The sequence below is a fragment of the Molossus molossus genome, unplaced genomic scaffold, assembly GCF_014108415.1.
Source record: "Molossus molossus isolate mMolMol1 unplaced genomic scaffold, mMolMol1.p scaffold_m16_p_1, whole genome shotgun sequence".
In the NCBI taxonomy this organism is placed as follows: domain Eukaryota; kingdom Metazoa; phylum Chordata; class Mammalia; order Chiroptera; family Molossidae; genus Molossus; species Molossus molossus.
The window spans coordinates 222392041-222407420 of NW_023425344.1; the positions used below are offsets into that span (position 1 = coordinate 222392041).

The 15380-nt window shown below is 55.9% G+C and overlaps 1 protein-coding gene across 3 annotated transcripts in view; it reads right to left on the reverse strand.

Annotated features, from left to right (window-relative positions):
• Positions 1 to 4065: 4065 nt before the first annotated feature.
• Positions 4066 to 15380, reverse strand: part of ACTN1 (actinin alpha 1) — a 93721-nt gene continuing 82406 nt past the window's right edge. Inside the window, exons 12-22 of one of the 3 annotated variants that reach the window (XM_036255899.1) lie at positions 13239 to 13389; positions 12631 to 12739; positions 11995 to 12135; positions 11060 to 11242; positions 10646 to 10780; positions 9288 to 9467; positions 7786 to 7932; positions 6798 to 6878; positions 6273 to 6338; positions 4998 to 5156; positions 4605 to 4803 (exon numbers count right to left, since the gene is read on the reverse strand). In XM_036255899.1, coding sequence (XP_036111792.1) covers positions 4645 to 4803; positions 4998 to 5156; positions 6273 to 6338; positions 6798 to 6878; positions 7786 to 7932; positions 9288 to 9467; positions 10646 to 10780; positions 11060 to 11242; positions 11995 to 12135; positions 12631 to 12739; positions 13239 to 13389 — 1511 coding nt within the window. In that variant the 3' untranslated portion in view covers positions 4605 to 4644. Of the gene's footprint in view, positions 4804 to 4997; positions 5157 to 6272; positions 6339 to 6797; positions 6879 to 7785; positions 7933 to 9287; positions 9468 to 10645; positions 10781 to 11059; positions 11243 to 11994; positions 12136 to 12630; positions 12740 to 13238; positions 13390 to 15380 lie in introns of all 3 variants that reach the window. The other 2 variants (XM_036255880.1, XM_036255889.1) reach the window with 2 other exon arrangements.

A 15380-nucleotide genomic window follows, 5' to 3' on the forward strand; every position in this document is an offset into this window, starting at 1 on the left:
GAGGTCAGAGATCCAAAATGGGTCCGCAGGGCCGGGCCCCTTGGGGAGGCTCCAGGGTAGAAGCGGTGCCTCGCCTGTCCAGAGGCTGCCCGCACTCTTGTCCTGTGGCCGCACATCATTCCAGCCTCTGCTCGGTCCTGGTGCCCCAGCCCAGTGACTGCATTCTTCGGGCACTGACCCAGGGGACAGCTCCAGGGCTCGGCTCTGAGCTGGCCCGGCGTGGGGACACAGCACATTCCTGAAGACAAGCCTGGTACTTGGAACGGTCAAGAGGTTGACAGGCCAGAGAGGAGCTATTTTGTAGTTGGCCTTCACAAGGCTGTCAACGAAGTCCCTATGAACATACGGGCAGAGGCCGATAAAAACACAAGCCATGCCTGTCCCACACGGGCAGGAGATGCGACGAATCCATCCCACTGATGCAGGAGCAACTACCTGCCACCTGGGTCGGGGCAGAGACTTCCATCCACCCAATCATTTAAAGCAGCGTTTCTCAACCTGGGGGTCGAATGACCCTTTCACAGGGGTCGCCTAAGATCATCGGAAAACACATATTTCCGATGGCGATTCATAACAGTAGCAAAATTACAGTTATGGAGTAGCAAAGAAAATGATGTTACGGTTGGGGGTCACCACACATGAGGAGCTGTATTAAAGGGCCGCGGCGTGAGGACGGCTGAGGACCGCTGGGTAAAGTGAGTCGGAGCAGGTCACGCTGACAGCTGGGTGAGCGTCAGACCCAACAAGACGCCCAGGTGGGGTTGCAGAAGAAATGCCAGAAGAAAAACGCGCGCTCGGGGACCCTGGCGACACAGCGCGGTATCTATTAAAAACAAGGCCATGGCCCGGCCGGTGTGGCTCAGTGGTTGAGCGTCGACCCAGGCACCAGGAGGTCACCAGTTCGATTCCCGGTCAGGACACATTCCCAGGTTGTGGGCCCGATCCCCAGTGAGGGGTGTGCAGGAGGCGGCCAATCGATGTTCTCTCTCATCAATGTTTCTATATCTCCCTCTCCCTTCCTCTCTCTCTCTAACATCAATAAAACTAAAAAAAATTTTGAAAAAAAAAATCAAGGCCACGACTTCACCTGTGCTGTGGACTGAATCCCCCTGGAGGTGAGCGACTCCGCGTGTCTTGGTTTAGAGCCTCCAAGTGATGCAACAGTATGTCCTGATTCTGAACCTCTGACCCCAAAACCAGCAACACGTCGTAAGGGGACTTAAAATCGCCTGTTTAGAAATAAGTACACTGAACTCGTAGGAGTAATACTTTGGTGTGTTCAACTGTTTTGTGCAAATCACGACAGCCTGTGGATTGATTTAGGGGCTTGGACACGTAGGAGAACCTGGCGTGTTAGCTTTGTGCTTTTCATCTGAAACGTGTCATTGAAATTAGACGCGCGAATTCTAATCTTGGAGGTGTTAGAAGATTGTTGGTAAACTTTGAAAAGCTTTGAGCTACTCCAGAGAACCTGATTTCCTACATTTATAACATTTCAATTGCCTTGTGCTGAGCAAGACTTTGCTGCTTGACTTGAATCTTGCCTGGCTTGGGAGTCTGATGTCCTGAAAAGAATGAGTGAAACTTGGAAATGTGTTTAAGATCGTTAAAGGAACTTCATGATGCTTGCAAATAGGGTTAATGGGCAGCATTTAATGTGTTAAATGTATGAATAATCATACGAGTGCTATTTTTACAGAAAAAAATACACGATCAGTAGTATAACAAGATGTGCATGATAACCTTACAAGCTTTAGAAATAGATTCTTATGTTTTCACCTCTATAACAGAGTAAACATTTATTCAAAGTAATTATAGTCATTTGCACACATAAATACCCTTGAACACTGAGAAACTTGAATAAGCGCATCTCTCTGACAGCTGTAGAATAACTAGGTAAAGCCATTTTCACGCAAACGATTATTGCACATTCTTAAGTGAGCAAAGAAGGCACTGAGCACACCTCGGAAACAGGCATGTTCAAGGGCTTGCACCCTGGATTTAGGAAACTTTCTGGTTGGAACAATTTCGCCCTCTCCTCGACTCCTGTAACACTGGACTTGTATGTAAATAGCTAGCCCAGGGTATCTTGTGCATTAACCTCCTCCTGAAGACAGATCCGAGACCAGGCTCTGGCCTGCCGGTGGCGCTCCCCAGGGAGCTGCAGCCACAGCAGACTCACGATGAACATTTACTAGACTTTTTACCTCCTACAGGTGGAATCTATAGAAACACTCCCAAGCAAATGCCAGCATCTCTCCCCGACACTTCCCTTTGCCTGGACCCTTTCCTAGGGCAGTGAGTATTCCAGAAATTTACTGAATTAATTCCTAAAAAAGAGGGCCTCACACCAGACAGTCTTCATCAGCCCCAGTTCAATAAGCTCTGATTTAGTCTTCATCCTTTTTATTGATTGTTTGGGAGGAGAAATAGGAATTTGTTGTTCCACTTATGTACTCATTGGTTGATTCTTTTTTTTTTTTTATCCTCACCTGAGGACATTTTTGCATTTATCTTCAGATAGAGTGGGAGGGGAGAGGGAGGAAGAGAGAAACATCAATGTGAGAGAGACACATCAAGTGGTCGCCACCCGACACGACCCCAACCAGGGCCGGGGACAAACTGCAACCGAGGTACGTGCCCTTAGAGGGAACTGAACCGGGTCTCTCTGGTCCACAGGCTAACGCTCTAACTGCTGAGCCAAACCAGTAACCAGGACGGTTCTTTTTTTGTTTTTTGCCCTTGGCTGGAATCGAACCCACGACTCATTGGTCCATGGGCCAAAGCTCCACAACTGAGCCAAACCGGCCAGGGCTCATTGGTTGCTTCTTGTATATGCCCTGGCCAGGAATTGATCCCGCAACCTTGGTGCATCGGGACAACACTCTAAGCAACTAAGCTCCCTGGCCTGGGGCCTAGTTTTCATCCTCTTAAATGAGGGGACAGACCATGTTAAAGGTTCGCTTTTTACGAGATTCTTCAACCAAACCCCCTAAAACTTAAAATAAGTCTGACCTGACCACAGCTAACGCGTACGCACTGATGTTCTAGGAGCTCAGTGTGTTCACTGTCCACGGCACATCAGCCCCGCTGACCCCCGCTGCAATGGCAGACTCCAAAGACCCAGCTTCCCACAACCACCACACTGAACCGCTTCAACCCTGAGACACGGCCATCACTCGGACACAGATCTACGGCTTCCGTTGCTAAATCATATTTCTGCAGCCCACTGCTCTGTTACTGACATCATCGATAGCCTTGGGGCGGACAGGTAAGGAAGAAAAATAGGAGAAGCTAGTCAGAGCACCCAGATCCCCTGGGATCATTCAAAAGGGCAAGTTCTGATTCAGCAGTTCTGGGGCGGGGCCTGAGAGTCTGCTTGTCCAACAAGCTCCCAGGGGACACTGGGCAGCTGCTGTCTGTGGGCCATCTTGAATAGCAAGTGCTGAGGCGAGCCTGAGACAACTCAATTTGTCCCGTGGCAAAAGGAGGGGGGGATACACAGATGTCCCAGAGCTGTTAGATGTGGTGGAAAACAAAGAAAGAAACTGAAGTGCAAGAATATGAAATGTGCCAGGGTCAGAAACATGTTAGGGGTGTGTAGGGGTTGCCCCCACCACCCTTGCACCCACACACACACTCTGAAACACCGCAAGGAGCAAGCCAAGCCACCAATGAGCACTGTTGCTGTAGTACGGCCCGTGCTGAGCAACAGCAAGGCTGCCCACACCCCATTCTGCCCTGACCACTTTCTGTTGTTAACCCTCATCCGAGGATCTTTTCCCATTGATTTTTAAAGAGAGTGAAAGGGACAGGGAGGGAGGGAGAGAGAGAGAGAACCGTCAACATGAGAGAGACGCATTGGCTGGTTGCCTCCCACATGACCCTGACCAGGGCCTGGGATCGAACCTGCAAGCCAGGTGCATGCACTTGACTGGGAATCGAACCTCTGACCCTTCGGTGAGCAGGCCGATGCTCTCACCGCAGAGCCACACTGGCCAGGGCTTTTCCTGGCCATTTTTAATAGGCAATATTAAAATTTTTAAAAAGTGTGCTGATGAAGAGGTCAATCATACCTCTGGACTTAAAAATGAGACAAGCCACATAAATTCTCTTCCTTAAAAAACAGCCATTTCAAAAGATTTTCTTTAATATCATAAAATATTTTCATGGACAGTGAGCTAGCAAACACACATGCACCAATGTGCCTTCTGACAAGATTGTTCCCACCCCATGCCCCTCTCCCACATCAAGGTGGACATGAGACTGGAGAAATGGATACAGCAGATGGAACAGATAGAAAAAAAAATCAATAAAAAGGATGGAATATAACATTGTGCTTGGTTATTTTCCTATGTCACAACAACACAAAACATTTTGGTGCAAATAGTTAATTTTTCCTCTTTTCCATTTAAGTCTGGTGAAGAAAAAAATACTTTTTCTATAATAAAATATGCTGTTTTTTGGTTTTTTACTTTTTTTAACGTAACTTTTTTTTTTTTTTTTTGCAGAAAATAATTTTGTAAACTGTCACTGGGCAGGCAGGGAGGCTGGAGGCCCCGGGTCCCAGCTCTCGGGCGGGGGAGGGGCAGCGGAGGAGCGGGGAGGGGCCTGCAGGGCTAAGGCGCCGGCCGGGAGGGCGGGTTAGAGGTCACTCTCGCCGTAGAGCGCCGTGGAGAAGGACATGTAGTCCAGAGCACCGGGCACGGCGTCAGGGCCGGTGTAGGGGGCCATTCGAGCGATGCAGTACTCGGCCTGGTCCGGGGGCAGCTCCCGGCGCAGCTCGTCCACCGTGATGTAGTTCTGCGGAGAGAGCGGGATCAGAGGTCACACCGCCAGGCAGCTGTGCCCTAGCTGTGCCCGCCAGCCCCTCCTGTACGTCTGGGTACACACAGGTACATTCCGCAAACACCCAGTGGGACCCTGGAAGAAGGGGCGCTCACCGCCTTCCCTGCAGACCAGAGCCGGGCCTGGACCTACCGCCCCAGCACACGCACCTTGTCGCCGGCCAGGATCTTGAAGGAAGCCATGACTTGGTCTGCTGTGTCTGTGTCTGCCGTCTCCCGGGACATGAAATCGATGAAGGCCTGGAAGGTCACCACTCCCAGGCGGTTGGGGTCCACAATGCTCATGATTCGGGCAAATTCTGCCTCTCCCTGGAGAGAAGAGCCACCCCCAGGCCTGTCAGCCTCTGAGCCATAACCTGCTGGGACTCTGCAGGGACCTGAAGCCCCTGGGGCTGTGAGAGGGCACAGAGGCCCCCAACCAAACCTGGGTTGTCCTGAGGGTATGAGGAGCCTCTTCACAACACCCAGCAGTGAAGACCCCGCCCGCCCGGGGCTGCCCATCCCCTACAGATGCCTGGGCTCCCCTGGGGCCAGCTATGATAGTGCTGATGACAATACCAATAGTGACCACCCACACAACATACATCATATACCAGGCACTATTCTAAGGGCTGTGCATAGTTTAATTCATTGAGCCCTCACCACAACCCCATAAGGTAGGTGTTTATTACTTCCATCAAGTTTCCAGATGAGAAACCTGTGGCCCAGACAGGCTTAGTGACTTGCCCAAGGTCACACAGCCAGGGGTAGTAGAGCTGGGATTTGGACACGGGTGCTGGCTCCACAACCTGTGCTCTCACACGCTACTTTCTGTGCCAGACAAGTGCACAGCACTCAGGGGAGTCCCTTCATTCAACCCTGACAACAGGCCCCCAAGCTAATAAAGGCGGAGCTGGCATTTACTCCTGGTTCACTAGAGCCTGTACGCCGGGCAGCCCGCGGGCTCTGCACTCTGCACCAGGGCCCAGGGGTCACCTGGCTGCCCAGCTAAGGCCCTGCGAAGGTTGGGGAGGAGCCTGGGGCAATGGCAGAGGGGCCAGGCGTGGCTGGAGCCGTCACTGGGGAAGTGGTAGCACTCTATGCCTCGTACAAGACGCAGCAAGCCAACCCAAACCCAGAATGTCAGCTCTTCCTGCTCGCCTCGGGGTCAGCCCGGCTGTCCATGTGGGGGTGAGGAAGCCTATGTCCACGGTAAGTACCAGAAGATAAACCAGCACGGGCGGTGGGTCTGCCAAGCTCCAGGACACACGGGGCCCACAGCTGGGCCTTCCCTTCAGGGATCCATCTGCCCCAAGGAGCAGACTTGAGCCCCCTCTGGGGAGGGCAGTCCCCAACCTGAGGGCATCCAGACTGCCACAGCTGGGACGTGGCCTCCGCCGCCAGCTGGCTGCCCCTCGCCAGGACAGAGGGTGGGGTTTACATTACCATGTTGTAACCCATGGAGATAAGGCAGGCTCGGAAATCATCCGTGTCCATCATGCCTGTCTTCTTCTGTGGGGGCAGTGGCATCGAGACACAAGGAGGAAGGGCCGGCCCAGGGCCAGGAATACAGGGCACAGATGGCCGGAGGGGAGGGCGAGGTGTATGGTTTCAGGATCAGGAAGGGAGAGGAACATGGGAGGAGCAGATGTAAATACACATCCAGGGAAACGTTCAGGAAGGAGGAAGACAGAGCAGGGAGATGCAGAGATCCGTCCACAGGATGGAGAACGGCGAGGAGAGGAAGGCGGGCACCCAGCAGGTTCCCAGGACAGACAACCGAGGGCAGAGTCAGAGGTCGGAGCAGGAGGAGGAGCCCAACACGGGCCGGGCGGGTACAGCAGGAGAGGATGAGCCCCCGTGGGAAAGAGGAACAGGGAGATCCAGACAGAGAAGAAAAAAAGGAGAAATACGCGTTATTTCTTGCCCCGGATGCCACCCCTGAGCATGCTCCATGCAGGAGGCCAGTACCTGGGGGTCGTTGCCAATATCATAGCCCAAGCTGATGAGGCAGGCTTTGAACTCCTCGGGGCCCAGCGTGCCGGAGTGGTCCTGGGGCCGCCGTGCGCCAGGCAGCGAGCCATGCGGTGCCAGGGAGGCCGAGGCCGTGAGGGGAGGTGGTGGGCCATGCCCCGGGGGAGGGTGGTGAGTGAGGGGAGGCACAGGGACAAAGGCATGCCGACAGAGAGGGTGGAGGGTGGACAGGGTGGGGAGGAGGGGAAATAAAAGTGCACATGGTTAGACACACAGACGAGGTCCCGAGGGTGCCCTCTCCCCAGCACACACAGTCCTGCTCCGGGAAGCAGGCCAGAGGGAGCACAATGAGTCACGGGGGTGAGAAGCCCCCAGAAGTGCCCAGCCCACCCCCAGCCCGATGCCCCACCCCAGTTTCCAGGAGGGCTTCACCCAGCCAGGGGCTGAGAGGGCAGTGAAGCAGGCAGGTGGTGGGCAGCACCTAACCCCATGCTCCCTCGCACCCCGTGTGGTCACCCCAAAGCCCCAGGGCACTGGCAGGGGCACCCACATAGAACCCAGGACTGACAACTATGTCCCAGGGGGTGGGGTGGGGGTAGGAGGGAGCCTCCATCCTGTCCTGAGGCAGAGGCAAGGGACAGTCCCCAGAGCCAGAGGCAAAAGGCCTTCACTTGAGGTTATGGTAGCCTTGCTCCCATGGGCTAAAGCTGCATGGTTGGAGAGCAAAGGTCAGGGGTCAAGGGTCCTTTCTCCACCCACATGAGCTGTCTGGCCAGGAAAGCAGAGGCTCACGGGATCCCAGGACTGGCTTTGTAAGGCTGGCACTGTGCGGTGCAGTCGAGCAGGCTGTAGCAGCTGCTCCCTCCTCCTCACCTGCCCAGAACTTGATCCGGCATGGCTGCCCACACCTTGGGCAGTGCCCTCCAGGGCCCTGGGGCAGGGGCCGGGGGCTGCTCTAAGCAAGTGCAGGGGGTGGGTCTCTCACCCGGTCGAAGTGGTTAAAGGAGGCCCGGAACTCGTTCATCTGCTCCTGGCTGATGCCCTTGGCATCCCGGGTCAGGATCTGGTTCTCCACCTCGTTGATGGTCCTGGCGATGGTGGTGAGGAGCTGCTCCCAGCCCACGCGTATGTGCTGGGTGTGGGCAAGGGGCCTGTTAGCACAGGGCCCCGGCCTGGGCCCAGGCTGCCCCTCCCCCTTCCTCCCCGACCGTCGAATGTCCCGTCCAGCAAACGCGCCTTCCGTGCAGCTAGTGTCAGCAGAGCGGAACACGACTCCAGGACAGAGGAGCCAGAGGACGAAGGGGGAAGTGCGGGAGGGTAGTGGCTTCTGCCTGGGACAGCAGAGACCCCAACCACCAGGGTGGGTCGAGACAGGAAGGCAGGAAAGTCTGATGGTGGGAAAGATGCAGGGGTGGGGATCGTCTGGCCTGCGGGCCGCAAAATCAATACCAGCCGACATTAAACGCTTCATCAAATCGGCCTAACCCAATAGAGCAGGCTAATTTTTAAGTTGATAATTCTGCACGGCCTGCAAATGATGTTATAAATAATCCAAAAGGCCCTCAGCAGAAAAAAGTTTCCCCACCCCTGGTAAAGGATAAAAAAAATTGGGTCATTAACTCCATAGCCACACAACATGCTTCATGGCTGAAACAAGTTGTCGCTCACAATCAGATGCCTAAAGCAGCGTTTGGGGACCATCAGCCTCAGGATCACTGGGGCACTTTAAAAAATTTAGATTCCTGCCCCGGCCGGTTTGGCTCAGCAGTTAGAGCGCCGGCCTGCAGTCCAGAGAGACCCGGGTTCGGTTCCCGGTAAGGGCACGTATCTTCGTTGCAGTTTGTCCCCAGTCCTGGTTGGGTCGTGCGGGTGGCAGCCACTCGATGTGTCCCTTTCACGTCGATGTTTCTCTCTCTCTTCCTCTCTCTCCCGCCCACTCTATCTGAATAAAAAATGAAAAAATGTCCTCGGGTGAGGATTAAATAAATAAATCATTTAGATTCCTGCCCTAGCCAGTTGCTCAGTGGTTAGAGATTCAGCCTTTGGACTGAAGGGTCTCAGGTTCGATTCCTGGTCAAAGGCATGTCCCTGGGTTACAGGTTTGATCCCTGGCCCCAGGCAGGGTCATGTGGGAACCAATCAATGTGTCTCTCTCACATCCATCTTTCTTTCCCCCGCCCCTTCCACTCTAAAAATCAATGGAAAATATCCTCAGATGAGGATAAACAACAAAGCATTTAGATTCCTGAGCCCCACCCAGACGCAGTGAGTTCTGGGGGCAGGGCCTAGAAATCGGTATGTCAACAAGCTCCCTGGGAACCGAGAAGGCACTGAGGACTGAAGCGCCGGCGCTCCCGGGGTGAGCAGAAGTGAGTCCCCCTCACTCCATGGCAAGCGTTGGTCCTACTACGGTCAGTGTCCTTGGACGACGACAGGCACAGAAGGGACCTGTGGCTTCCTCCCCAGAGCACCAGCCGAGGCACCCACCTCCATGGTGTAGTTGGTGTGCTTGTTGTCGAAGATGAGCGCCTCCTGGATGAGCTGGTGGTCGCCCTCCAGCTGGTCGATCTTGGGCTTGTAGTTGACAATGCTCTTCTCATACTGTCTCAAATGGTTGAGCTGATCCTCCAGGGTCCCGTGCATCTCGATGGAGATCCGCCCAATCTCCTGCTCATCCGGGAAGGAGGCCCTTGTCAGACTACCCCACTGTATGTCCCTAGGAGGGACGGGGGCCCCCATGTCACTGGTCAAACCCTCAGATGATTCTCAGGTCCCGCCCCAGCACCTGGGAGCCCATCGGGGTAATTAGCAAGCCTGGGGCTAGACACATTGAGCATGGGAGTTCCTCGGAACGGAAAGAGCATCCCAGAGGTGTAGGACGGGCACTGCTGGGGATGGATGCAACACTCCACCCACCTGTCTCGGTTACCTAGCAGACTCAGGAATGGGATTCACGGTCTGTTGCTAACCTAAGCTCCGCCTGCTATTCAAACTCCCTCCCTAAGCCTTACTCCCGACCATCACTCATCCCAGGGACCCACCGCACGCCCACGGTCTCCGTGCCCACAGAGCCAGGTCCTCACAGCTCAGTGTACCTGGCTTCCCTCTTCGGTGGCCATGCTCCTAGTGCCCTGCTCCTAGGATGCCTACCTCGGCCCACCGCACTCCCACCCACCTGTGAGCCTGGCCTACTCGCTGTTTCTGTTGGCCCTTCATCCACGTACATGAAGGTCTGGGAAAGCGCTCTGCGCACTCAGCTCAACGCAGCAAACATTTCCTGAGCACCTACTACGCCCAGTGTGTGGAGCAGGTAGGGGGGTGCAGGGGAGACACAGACATGAACTCAACCCAACCTGCCCTCAAGAAACTCAGAGGGACCCCATGCTCGGACCCAAGAATATCCCTTCCCTGATCTGCAGCACCCCATCTGGCCCACACTATTCAGCAAAAAGTTCCGCACTTGCCCGAGGTTCAGGTCTCTCTCTGGAAGACCTTCCTCCTTGACCAAGCTCAATACTTTGAAGCAGTGATAACGAAGGAAGAGACCTGGTCAGCCAGATAAGCCGTAAGGGCCGGGCCAAGTCGGCCACCCAGGCACTGGTCGTGCTGTGGGACTTTCTCGTGTGTCCCTGTGTGGTCTTTGCTCCCAAGCCAGACACTGGGACCAGCCCACAGCTTCTTTGCATGAGCTCCACACCCTCTGCAGGGCAGCCAACCAGGCACAGGCTCAGGCCCCCCAGTCCGCCACAGGTCCCGCCTGGGAGGAGGCCAGGCAAGCCTGGCCGGCCGGGGCGGTGCGGGGAAGGGGTGGAAGCCTCACTCCTGCCTCCCACGATGGGACCCACCTCCATCTTGGTCTGGATCCAGGGCCCGATGACGTTGGCCTGGGCCCCAAACTGCTTGCGTAGCCTCTCGTTGTGCTGCTGGCGGGCATGCTCCTCCGTCAGGGCCTGGTCCCGCCGAGGCACCAGCTGCCGCACCTGTGGCAGGAAAAGCATGCGGTACTGGGGATGGGCCATCTATCTGCCCCGTATTGCAGATGAAAAGGACGACCCCTGAAGGGAAGGGGCCAGTCACTAACAGGAGTAAAGACATTGACCTATCCTAGAAATTCAGTCACTCGTTAACTCAACAGTTTTGACTATGTGACAATAACAAAAACACCGAAATCAATACAAATCAACCAAAAAAGAGACCAAAATCCCTGCCTTTACAAAACTTACAACTCAACCAACACCCCCTCCAGCCCTTGGACTCACATGGTCCCATTTGCCATTGATCTCCTGAGGCGTGATGGTTGTGTAGGGGTTGGTGCCCGCCATGTTGACGTGGTAGGTCTGGACGATCTTGGACACCTCGTTGTGGATGCCCAGGATAGCCAGGCGCTCCTTGTCGGCATCAGGGAGGGTGGCCTTGAACTGCTCGTGGGCTGTGGTCAGTCCCTGGACAGAGGTGGGGATGTAGGAGAACAGTGACTGGAGGGGCTGGTGCCTCCCATGGGCAAGATGAGCCAAGAAAGCCCTGCAGGTCCCAGAGCAGAGGGGGGTGGAAGGCACCCAGAGGCCCAGAGGCACCAACCAAGGAGCCTCCTGGCTCAGCACCAAGAGGGCAGGGCGGGCCGTGGAAGGTGAAGCAGAGCCTTCGAAGCAGTAGCTTCGTGCCCGGGGCTGGTGCCGTCAGCAGCGACCCTGGGAGCCCACCACCCACGATGTGGCCGGGAACAAGGCGTGCCCCAAGCCTGCCCCTAGGTGACCTCCCAGCCTAGCCTCCCTCGGTGCTTTGTAAAACCCTTCCATCCAACACTCAGCTGCTGTATAAAAGAACGAGGATGCTGTGTATGGATACGAAACAAGCTCCAAGGTATGTGTTAAATTTAAAACAAAGGTTCAAGATACAGTATATCAGAAAAGCTACTTTTTGTGTAAAAAAAAGTGGGGGGGTGTGGAGGAGACTGTTGATAAATAAACACATTTGCTCGAATAGGCAGACTGTGTGGGGGCACTCACTGCACAGCCTCCTTACCCCTTGGATGTTATGCCATGTGCATATGTCACCTAACCAAAGCAAATACAATGCAAAGGTTTCAATCTGTGACATCCTGGGGATGCTGTCCTCAGCCCCTCGCAGGGGCAGCCTGCAGGAGTGCAAGCGGCAGTGTGGGCCACAGCGGCTGGGGGACGGGGGCTCAGCTCACCTGGATCTCCTCGATGGTGTGAACGATGAAGGTGTCCTGCAGGTCCTCCATGGCCCCCTCCATCCAGTTGTTGAAGGGTGCAGCCCGCTTGGCGTACTCCAAGTACAGCTGGTCTATGGTTTCCAGCAGTTTCTCTGTCCGCTGGGAGTGCCAAATGGGGTAGGGGTGGGGACATGTTTAGCAGTGTCATACCCAGAATCCTCCCCCTGTCCTCAAGAGCCTCCAGCTCCCCCTGGCAGCCCCAAGGGGTCCAGGTTTGGAAGCACCAGCCTAACTCAGCAGAAAGAACAGGCTGTCTCTGGGGCACCGGTGCTTACATGGAGTGTACTGGCTACCCCCCATTAGAATCACCTGGCCTGGCCCCCCGAGTCTGCTCTGCAGAACAGGAAAGGACTCAATGGCTGGGGTTGGACTAAGGGCACTAAACCAGGGGGCTGTGGTTTAGGGTAAGAAAGGAAGCATCTCCAGAGCAAAGCCCAAATCCACTGCTGATGTGAGCCGTCCACACTCGGGCCATGGCTGGGGGAGGAGTGGGGAACCCAGTGGAGCCTTGCAGCCCAGAACAAAGGGAGTCACACAGCAGGAAGGGCACAGAGAGCTGCTGGGAGCAGGCCCCTCTCCCTCGAGAGCCCTCACCTCCAGGGCTTCCCTCCGCTTCTGGGTTAGGGCCCCTAGATTGTCCCACTGGTCACAGATCTTTTGGCACCGGGCGTTGACACTGGGTGAGTCGTAATAGTCCAGCTCACTGGGAGAAGAGACAGGAAGAGTCAGGTGACCAGGCTGCCTCTGTGGCTGCTTTGCTCTTCCTGAGGCCGGGGCGCTGGCGGTGCTGGAGGGCCAGGCTCCATCAAGGCCTCCCTGGCCCTCTCGGCCGTCCAGCTCCTTGGCTTTCAGGAGGCCACTGGGAGAAGACCAGAGGAGGCCAGTTCTCCTCTCTAAGGCTCCCCACCAACCTCAGCGGGAGGCAGTGCTAGTCTGGACCTGATGCGCATCAAGGAGCCATCAAGGAGTGAGGATTCAGAGCCAGGACCTGGTCGTCCTCTGGTTCCGCACTAGTTACAGGCAGGGACCCAAGGTCTCCAACAGGAAGGGTCACCAGCTCCCACCCCACCTGGGGGGTTGTTCTCAGTCTCCTGTATTGACCACCTTCCTGCCCAGGCGCCAGGCTGTGCCCACCCCCTGGCTTACCAGGACCCCACCAGGCATCTCCCACGCTGCCGCCGCCCCGGCCAGGCCACGCTTACTTGAGCTCCTGTGCGATGGCGGCGATCTGCTCCACGCGGTCCTGGTGGGCGGCCAGGTCGCTCTCGAAGGCTTCGTGCTTCTTGAGCAGGGCCTTGATCTCCGAGAGGGTGGCCGTCTCATAATCCTTCTGCCGCAGCATGGCCTCTTTGCCTGCGTGCAGAAAGAAGGCACAGGCCGAGCTGAAGCTGGGGCACAGGGGAGGGGGACATCTTCTTGGCCTGACCACCAGGGCCCAGGAGCGCTAGTTCCAGGGGCACACCTCAAGGAGATGCCCAATGCAAGAAACCAGAACAGCCACTAGGGGGCTCCGCCAGGAAATTCATGTTCTCCGGGAGTGTACACGGCGGCGTGGCACCATGGCCACGTTCACAGGCTGTGCGGGACTATGGGGAACACACGGGGCCTAACACTAACTTTATAAACAGCGGGAACAACGATCTACGCCCAGTGGTGTAACCAGGCAAAAACAAGCCAAGCACGAGGGGTACCCCATGTTAGAGTTTCTCTAGGTATTGTTGCTAGCCCCCAGCAGCCCTGCACCTCGACCCTCTCTGCTCTCGGTGTGGTCCGCGTGCCCAGGCACTGTGCCTTCACCAATGCCCAGAGCCTTCTCCGACCACCAAGCGCACGGCCCTCTCTCCTTCTGGGCAAGCAGCACCCGCCTTTGGATTTGTTTGCCGGGGGGAAAATGGCATGAGATACAACCTCCCAGGACTCTTGCAGGTGAGGTTCCCAGCTGCTTGCAAAGTGACGAGCACAGGACAGGGGCTGACCTGGCCTCGCCGCCCACCCCGTGTTCGCGCCCACCCCAGACGCCCCTCTCCGTCAATGAAGGCCGGGCTGCGAGGCCCAGGGCTGTGCCCAACATGGCATTTCTTTCCTTCCCTCTGCTCTTTTCTTTAAGGCAGAATAACAATACAACAATATAAAAAGTGAGAGACGAGCCTCTTTATCTACTCCTTTCAGTCTTTCCTTCATGGGTGTTGTGTTAAAACCACGGGGTATATATAAGCCGTTTCCTGCTTTCGAAATAATCAGCATATCACCAGGCTGTCCACCCTGCCCCCACAGTCTTCCCGGGCCACTCCACACTGCGGAGCATTCTGTCGAGTGGCTGAACCCCCTGCTGCGGGCAATCAGGCCCTCAACTCACATATTGCAGATGGTCTCACCGCACACATCCCCGGGCGTGAGATTCCCCCATGTTTAGGATCAATTCTTCAGCGAGTCTCAAGAAATGGAATCCCCAGGTGAGCAGGCATACATCGTTAGGTATGATGTATGGTGGCCAGGTGGCTTTGGTCGGCTTGTGCGGGCACCCAGCACTACTCAGGCCCTTGTCAGTGGCTGCCAGGCCGACAGGGCAGCCCTGCTCTGAGCTGTTCCTTGGCCCCGGACAGGACAGGGTAGAAGCATGTGGGTGAATCAGCACAACCTCCACCATCTCCCTCCTACTCTGCACCATCCATGCCGGGGTAACTGCACACTCAGGGTACAAAGCCCAGCACAGGGACTTACGACGGGGAGCTGGCTAACCCCAACCCCTTGGCAGAGTCCAGCACACTCAAATTCCCTACCAAGCCAACCCGCCCCGAGGTGGCCATGGGGTGTGGCCATCCCTACCCAACTCTAGCCTCAGGAGTGAGGGGCAGAGCAGAGCCGAGTAGGGGAGTCTGGAGCACTGAGCTCCACTAGCCAATGGGGTTTGCCCCGGGGCTCTGGCTGACACGGGCACAGGGCCCTAAGATTTGGGTAGCTCCATCCCCCTCTCCGCCCCCAGCCCAGGTTGTGAGGAAAAGACTCCTCCAGGCAAGATGTTCTGTCTGGAGTTAACCTTAGCTGCCAGTAAGCAGACAAGACCTAGCCGTGCGTGCCTCCGGGACGGAGTACTGGAGACACCGCCAAGGCAAGGCTGCTTCTCGGGCCCCGAGGCCAGAGCGGGAAGAGGGAGGCCGTGAAGGAAGCACACAGGGCTGCCACTTCCTGAAGGGTTCCACGTGCCGGGCACTCAACTAAACAGAAGATACACTCATGACACATACGCCCACCACACCCTCTGAGGGCTGTCCTGGATTGAAGAGTGCCCTCCCAAAACTCAGGTCCACCCAGACCTCAGACTCTGACCATATTTGGAAATAGGG